This window comes from Pezoporus flaviventris, unplaced genomic scaffold (assembly GCF_033815535.1).
Source record: "Pezoporus flaviventris isolate CSIRO_AGI_PZ_B2104156 unplaced genomic scaffold, CSIRO_AGI_Pfla_v1 ptg000083l, whole genome shotgun sequence".
Taxonomy (NCBI): domain Eukaryota; kingdom Metazoa; phylum Chordata; class Aves; order Psittaciformes; family Psittacidae; genus Pezoporus; species Pezoporus flaviventris.
In genome coordinates this window covers 14,079,904-14,088,471 of record NW_026892631.1, presented here as the reverse complement: position 1 = coordinate 14,088,471, position 8,568 = coordinate 14,079,904, and the positions used below count along the sequence as shown (strand labels likewise).

General features: G+C 46.2%; 1 protein-coding gene across 1 annotated transcript; it reads left to right on the top strand.

Moving 5' to 3' along the window:
• The first annotated feature begins 1,715 nt into the window (after positions 1-1,715).
• On the top strand, positions 1,716-8,177 carry LOC133280425 (uncharacterized). The gene is made up of 7 exons (XM_061475125.1): positions 1,716-1,867; positions 2,237-2,308; positions 2,542-2,673; positions 4,917-4,969; positions 5,550-5,633; positions 5,869-5,961; positions 7,618-8,177. The coding sequence occupies exons 2-7, from the start codon at positions 2,239-2,241 to the stop codon at positions 7,666-7,668; spliced, it is 483 nt and encodes a 160-aa protein (XP_061331109.1). The 5' UTR covers positions 1,716-1,867; positions 2,237-2,238; the 3' UTR covers positions 7,669-8,177.
• Positions 8,178-8,568: the final 391 nt, after the last annotated feature.

Below are 8,568 nucleotides of genomic sequence, written 5' to 3'. Positions count from 1 at the left end.
TGGTGTGGCATTCGAGGCCATCAATCCCAAGCCTCGGACATGGACTTCATCTCGATTACTACTTGACTATTCTTTCAAAGTGGCCCAATTTGCAGGATAACCACTAATAACGAACATATCGCCCCTTTTTCCTGGCATCCTCCAGTACGTTGAGTGTTAAAATCAGAAAGCGATAAAGAACTTGGACAGTTGAGGGAGGCAAGACGGAAAGGATTTGGTTTGTATCCTGGCAAATTCCCAGCCCTCTCTGCCTCCCCCCCCCCAAGTATCAAATGGGGATGATACCACCTGCAGAAGCGTTAGAGCTATTTAAATGTTTATGAAGAGTTTGGAGCATGAAAAGAGCTATGTAGTATTATAGCTCTTTATTATAGAGTAGGGGATGGCATAGTGATGTGGGTAAGTGTTAAGTGTGTTCGTGGATAGGTTTTGGAAGCATGTTTAGTTTTAGCCGGTCCGTACCGCAATCCCTCCTCTACCCACTGCTGGGTTTAGAGGTTTTTGCCACGGATATTCCTTTTCCAGTTCTGAAGCACAAACTCTTCATCCCGGGTGATGGCAACAGCCCGGAACACTGCCTGTTTTATACAGAGTTAGCTGAGGAAACAGGCTTTTTTAAAGCCAGCCTTCTTCAAATTTGTTCTTTGTACTACAGCAATTGAGAGATTTATGTTAAAATTTTCAGTGGTTTTGGGTTTTTTTTTTACTACTTGTAAACCAAAGTTTAAGTTTCATCCCATTGCTAACAAGGAAACCAGTGTTGTGTGGCATGGATTGTCGGGAAAGGTTTTGATGTCGCATGAAAAACACCAACAAACTTCCCAATCCTATTGTACTGGGTGAGTGCCCAAGAGAGCGGCGGGTATTTCTGCATCACACACAGCATGTTTCTAATGTATTTATGGACACTTTGTGGTTGTTTGGTTCTCTTGCTACAATCCAGGCGTTTTTCTACCAAATGTCATCACTGTGAACATAAACTACCATGAGAATAAAGGATTTTATCATCCTGCTGGAGTGCTTGTGGCATATATTCCTTCTCATAGGAGAGAATCACAGGGTTGGCCTTTATCAAGTCCAACCTTTACCCCAGGACTCAACACAAACCTCATAAATGAAAAGCACCAAACAGATGAAGAATGCTATTGCTTAACTCAAACCAGACAACAGAAGGCGGTTAGTATGGACCAATATCACACTCTTGCCATCTCATGTCCCTTTTCCCCATGCTTTTGGAGGGATTTAAGCAGGCTTTTTAGAGGGATGTGGAATACTGGATATTTGTTTACAGTCAATGGACGCTGCTTTAGATTAGGAACCCATGCACTTCACAGAGATTTTCGTTTACACTTGAAAACACCATAAAGCAGCACGCAGACGTTCAGTGCATTCTAAGCTAAGCTAAGCTAGATCAGATCCATGAGGTCCGAGATTCCCCGGGATCAAAAGGAGATGTTATCTCCGTTGGGAGCAGGTCTGGGTTTGTGCCAGCGGCGGGGCGGGCCGGGCCGGGCAGGGCGGGCCCGCGTCAACCCCAACGCCCGCTCGGGCGCACTGCGCTCGGCCTCACACCCCGGGAGGAGGCCGGGCCGGCAGCGCTGTGCCGTAGCCCCCGGGGACCGGCCAGCGGGGCAAGGCCGCGGGCAGAGCCGCCGGGGAGCGCTGAGCCCGGGGCAGGAACCGGCCCGCAGGCCCCGGCCCACCGCCCGCACGGGCAGGAAGCGGCGCCGGGCCGCCACAGCGCTTCCGGGGCGGCAGGGGGGCCTGGGCCGGTCCTCGGTACGGGCGGCGAGAGCCGGCTCCGTCCCGGGGTGAATCGGGCACGGAGGCCCCGTGAGGCCCCGCTGGGCTCGGCCGCGGGGAGCAGGTGGGAGCCGGTGCGGCCCGGGTGCGGTGCGGCCCGGCCGGCGGGGCTGGCGTGGGGCGGGCGGGACGCGGGCCCCGGGCCCTCGGGCTTCCTCCTCCCTCGGTGGGACCCTGCGAGGCACCGGTAACGGCAAGCGCGGGTGCTGCGGTGTTGTACCTGCACCTGGGGCACGGTCACTGATGGCACTAACCTGGCGTGGCCGCCGGTCCCCGGGGGACAGGGCGAGAGCTCGGACGTGGCGCGGCCGCGGTGGGCGGTGGTGGTGGTGGGGCTGCCCTGAAGGGGCGCGCGGGTTTCCAGTGCGTGCCCCCTGCGCCGCCGCTCATACGGCGATGGCGATGGTGTTCGCTGTGCTGATGTCCGTCATAGGTATGGGTGACAGCGAGGATGAAAAGAGTAGAGCGCGCTGTGCAACGTCAGAAGAAGGGCTGAAAGGCCGAGGTAGGCACTGCTGATCTGTTTCCGTGCTCTGCTGTTACGTGTGTTAGCCCGTGTATCAGTCACTCTGCTTGACCCCATACTGAACACTGTCACTTGCTGATAAGGGAATAGACCATGGCACGCTGGAAGAGGGGAACAAAACCCCCTGAAATAGGGGCTCATCCTGTTTAAGTTCTGTGAAGAGTCACATAGTTCCTGGGATGCTTGTCACTGTTGCCTTCTGTTATCCTAAGGAAAAGAAAAAAGGAAACGAAAGCGCAGTAGAAGCAGATCATCGTCCATTTCATCCACATCGGCTTCTAGCACTACATCCGCTTCTTCCTCCTCATCACGCTCATCATCGAGGTCATCTTCAAGTAGCAGAGGTAAGCTACCTCCCTGCGTACACACCGTGTTCACCAGCGTTGACAGCGCTCCTGGAAACGTTTAAAAGCTTATTTCAAGTGTGGCTAAAGCACCACAAAACAACAATGTGGAATACCAGTGCTGCGTGTCCAGGGGGCTTCTCTCATAACCCTTTCCTATTGCTGTGTCCTAGGTCCTTCTTCACACACCCTCTGCCATGTTCCCGTGTTAACTTCAGAGTAGAAACTGTCATTCAGAGAACTGTTCCCTTGTAGCAGTGTGCCGTATAGGTTTAAAACGGTGTTTGTTACGCTTTCAAAACACGGATCTCTTTCTGCTTCACCCATGTTTCTGGGCCAGAGTTGGGGTTTTTGCTGCAGTCTTACTGTGGTCTTAACATTCCAAGTGTTTCACTTTGAGGACTCGTGTGAGCTTTGTTAATACCAGTGACCAAGTTCAGTGGGAACACACATGCAGGATTAAGATTTTCCATGGTAAGCTGCTGCTTGCATAGAGAACCTGGGGTAAATACTATCTGGGAGTAAGTGCAGGTTTTTTCTATGCCTATAACTTGGGACACGTTACTGACTGTATCAGGCCTGTGTTGCTTTGATGTTCTGTCTCAAGATACTTGGTATCACTGGAGGTAAAGTGTCCAAATTGCCATTTTTTAGTAAAATTTGTCAGGTTAAACACTGAAAAGTATTTTATCCTTTTTCCTGTGAGCAGGAAGAGCTCTGTATGAGCTAGAGTTCTCCTGATGGACAGGCTAACATCAAGTTGGCAGGACCTCATATTTGTGATGTATGTGTTTAACAAAGACTTAGTTCTGCTTCTCTTGAAGCAGATTTACATCTGCATGGAAATAGTACTTGTTCTCCTACTTCAGGGGCTTGGTTCAGTGTGTCTGACATAAAGAAATCCTGAAAATATTCAAATCTATGAGCTTGCACATTGGAGGGAGGTGTTCTCTTCTGGAATGATTTTTATCCCATGTGATACCCTCTAAAACTTGTAAACATGATGACAGTGTCCTATCAGCCGCTGGCTGAACGTGCTTGCCGTGCTCCCTGCTTCAGTTTGTGGAGAGATGTCAAGGCACGTGTATCTAAGGCGAAAAAGTCAGTCAGAATTAGGCTCCAGTTGTCAGTGCACGTGCTCAGAGGTTTGCTAAAACTGCAGCTAAAAATTGCCTCTGTGTTGCCATTCACAGGGGAGAGCAGATGATCTAGGAAAAAAAGGCCCTACAAGGGCGTGTTTAAACAATTCTGTTTACTCCATCTAGACAGAAAAAGACGTGAGGTAACTGAGCTAAGACAGGTGGGTGGAGGTAGTTGCCACTACCCCTCAGACAGGAGACATGCAGGTAAATCACTGCTAAAACTGGGGAGGTAGGGTGGACCCAGTATGGAAGAAGATGGAGCTGTTGGAGAGGCTGGATGGGGAGGGATGGCAACTGAAAATGAGTGAACAGGGGGAAGAGACGGCTTTGCTTAGCCTAAGAAGTCAACAGGTCAGTGCAGAAGTCTAGTGTTTGTGGTCATGAGAACCGTGGCCAGGATGGTGGGTGATAAAAACTGACTCTGGAGGAGATGTGGGCAAAGGGGTAAAACTTGGGCAAGTGTCTGTTCACTACAGTGCACTGATTTTCGGAGCCTGGAAGGAAACCCAGTGTTCTTGAGCCCCTTTCTTGATGTTGGCAAACATCTGTAAAAGCCCTCTGGCCAGGTATACCATCCATCCCATGGAGGCACGTTGTCCAGTCCGTTGTTACCAAGAGACTGAACATGGAGATAGAATTACTTTAATAATTGTTTCTTCTGATATACTTGTGCTGCATTTATTATTAGAAGGCCAGAAGAAGATTGCTTGGGCAGCCTTACGTGATTTTTGAGTCTGGCTGTGCTCTGGGGTATTCCTATAACGTTCTCTTCTGTTTGGTATTCGTTGTAAAGAAGCTGCAGAGCTGACAGCACGGAGGCAGTCTGTTGGGAGACTAGGAAGCTGTTTCACACTCTCTGTAGATCAAGTAATCACAGAGTAGATCAGGTGTTTTCAGTTTCCATGTTAGACCAGTAAGTGGCAGTAAGTTGATGTCTTGCTTTTCCCAGGGTTAGTTTCAGGCAGTGTTAATATATATATGTATATAGCTGAATCAGAGCATTTCCTTCTCGGCTTTTGCATTTCTGTATGCTTTAGCTGTAAAACCAAATGTCTTTTTCAGAATGCTAAACTTACAGGGGTTTCTTTTGTTTAATTTTAGATTCTCCTAAGTCTAAATCAAAGAAAAAGAAAAAAGAAAAACACAACAAAAAGGTAAATGCTGTCAGAGAGAAGTAAGTCATTAACCAACAGAAAATAGTTCATTTTTTGATAACCGGTGGCTATGGAAATCTGAGTCATCCTTTTAGGGTTACAGGAGGTAAACTGATAGGTTCACATGTAGTTGGCTGTGTACTAAGGGAGATATAATATAAAGGTTCTTTTGCCAATCATTGCTGGTCCAGCTAGAGTTTAGAGAGTCTCTGAAGAAAAGAGGAGTGGGGAATCTTAATGACATTACAGAATTTGTCAGAAGAAACAAGTTATAGTCAGTGAGAGAGTAGTAGATTCTTGCTGATGTAGTTTTTCATTTTATTAGGGCCTTCTGTTCAGTGATTTTGTGTATTTGGGTTAAATTGAAGGAGACAGAACATGGGATCAGACTCTCAAGATCCTGATGGCTGCTAACACTGCTGCATTACTTTCTGTGTACTTCAGCTAGTAGCTGTTTAGCAGTGGAAAGGGCAAGCAGTAGTGGCTGTCTTGCTGGGGTGTTGAGAGCTACTTGTGGATATCCTTTCTTTATTGCCCTTCTAAGTCTGTCAGCGTAAGAGTATATGTCTCATACTTGTAGAAAAGGAAAAAAGATAGCAAAATGAAGAAAAAGAAAGAAAAGAAGAAGAAGAAAGAGAAAACAGGACCTGTCCAGCTTTCCAAGGTATGCTCCTATGAGTCTGAAGTCCCATTATATTTCTCATCTAAACACTTAATCTGTCCTGTCATAAAAATCTTTATAACACCACCAGTCTTGCCACTGACAGATAGAAACCTCCCTCTATTGTCTGGGACAGTGAGGAAGTATAAAAGAATCTTGTCCGTAATTTTGTTTGAGATTTGCAACATTACAGAATAAAGCAAAGCTGAGGTCTTTTTGATGTGTGATCTCATTGTAGTTCTTTAAAAACAAAAAGAAGAATGAAAACTACAGCATGATAACTGGAAAGAAAATTAAGATGAGAATAAAGAAGACTAAGAAGGATCTAGAGGTAAGAGCTAAAATAGTCTATAAATCCCTAAGGGAAAATACTGTATCTTTTAATACTAGCTTTCTAATACTAGTCTTTTGTTGAAGCGTCGCTCTTAGCTAGGAGTTGTAAATTGTGTGTAACTCTTAATGTGGCTACGATGCCATCTGAGGAATTCTAATTGTTCTTTTGGCAGGTTTTGTGTTATGAGTGGGCTTGGAATACTGAGGCATGAGTAGATAAACCGAAGGATGCTTGTGCAGGTTCTCAGAATTGCAGTCTGTAATGGTTAGCTGATTCGTGGCTCTCTCTGTTGATTTAATTTACTCCAGTTTTCATTTTCCTCATCTTCATCCAGTCCTTTGTGGTGGTAATTGCTGCTTTACTGTTTTTTTCTAATATATGGGAGATTAGCCATTATTCAGAGAAGAATTGGACAACAGTAGTGTTAGGACCACGTGCTCCTGTGTTGTCTCGGAGCAATCAGATGATTTTGCTGAAGTACTCTGGAAAATAGATATCATGAATATAATTCTGTGCTGTTGAGGTGTTTGGACTCAGCACTTACATAATGTGCTTGCTCTTTTCATCAGTTTCCACACCTTAGTGCGATCTGCAGTGAGGTTCAGGTACTAGTCAGTATGTGTGAAAAGTGATATTTTGCTGAGATACCTGTTTTGGCAGGTTCTGATTCATAGTATCCCAAACTGGTTTGGGTTGGAAAGGCCCTTGAGATCACCCAGTTCCAAACCCCTGCCACGGGCAGGGACCCCTTCCACTAGAGCAGCTTGCTCCAAGCCCCTGTGTCCAACCTGGCCTTGAACACTGCCAGGGATGGAGCATTTTCTATAGCTGTCAAAGCAGACCTGAGTATTCCCAGTTAAATTTGATCAAAAAGACACTCTCTTCCTTCTGTGGCACTGAAGTTTGTGTTAAATGATGCTGAGTGCTTGCCAGCTTTATCCTAGTAACCTGCTTCTTATGGTATTTGATATCAAATATTTGTTGTTGGTCCTTTTTTGTTTGGTGCCCGTGGCCATGAACATGCTGAAGTGAATGACATCCATTCTTCACTGTGTTTTGAGATTCAATAGTTGTTTTGTAAATTGTGCCTAAATCCGCTGGAAACAAGTGTTTTCACTGTTTGGGCCATCTGTTATATAAAGAAAGATCCTAAATTCGTGGTTCCATTTCTGTTATGCTGCAAGCTGCTGTTTATGCATAGGAAACAAGAAGTACTTCCCAAAGCACAAGACCTGCTGTGTGTACAGTGAACATTGCCGCAGACACCAGAGAATTGCATCGGTTCTGCTGGCAAGCTCCCTCCTGAGCAAGCTCTGAGCTACATGATGACAACCCAGTGAGGCCTCCAGAGGGAGACAGTTAGAAAATGTATCATGAAATAGTGGCAGTGACAGCTTGTCTCCTGTAGCATCTCTCTTGAGCACCCACTGCTTTGCACTTCTCCAGGCACACGCAGCAATGTGGTAGCTACTCATCCCCAGCTCTATGAATGTGGTAGTGTCTGCTGTGCAGTATGCTGAGAGGTGAAAGCCCCATAGAAAGCAGGGTTGAGCTGCCTGAGACGTGAAAGCCCCACAGCAAGCAGCATTATGCTGCCTTGCTCCACTGGGTACAGGTCTGTTAAACCACTGCCTCTGCCTTTCTGCTCTACAGAGGGACCGGAACCGTGCACAGCTCCTTGAATTCCTGAACTCTGCCTTGTAATGGGAAGAGTGCTGAGCCAGGACTTGTAACTATACCAAGCCAACGATCTTCATGCCTAGCGAAACACTAAAGGGAAACTCAGGGAAAAGGACATCAAGTTTGACAAGAGTGGACTCTCCTGCTGAGAAGACAATCGGGATGTCCTTTGTTTAGTGGTGAAAAGTAACTGATGACTTGCTAATGAAGATCGATGTCCTCCTTTTGAGATCCTAAGGTAATAGCTAGGCTGTGGTGTTTTAGAAGAGCCTAAGAGTGCGGCGTTGATGATAGATGACACACTGATATCTAGTGATGTAATTTCTATCCAAAGTGCATGCAGAACATACTCTTAATTTCAAGTATCTTCATGTTTCTAGTAGTTTAAGCAAAGCAGTGTATTAGCAAGTGTCTGAAAGCCGAGGCATTTCTGTATGTTTGTGTTTTCCAGTGGTGCTTTTACTTGTCCTGAAGAGCAAACTGACCTTTGTAAATAGAACATGTTTCTACATAAATGAGTTTTTGGCAGTTCATTCACTGATAGATTATTTTCTTTCAGAATCTGAGCTAGGATCTTTCTCTGGACGGGTTCTTGCTCTCTCTCACTAGAAAGTGTAACGGTAAAATAGAGCAATAATGATAGCTGAATGATTTTTACTGTGAAATAGAAGCAGGAAAGGCCTCTGATTTTGTCTTATCTGGATCAGCTCCTCAAAGGCAGCTCGCAGTAGTTAGTTTACCCCCCACATCTGGAGCTGCATTTCCTAGACTTAAAACCTCTGGAATTCCGGCCTTCTTTTCTGATCCCAGGGGCTGTGTATCACATCTTCCTCCGTGTGAAGTGCAGCAGGACACACATCCACATGTCTTAGCCTAATGGGAAGAGAAAGAGCTGTAGGAATGATGCCAAGGCAGGCGGTGACA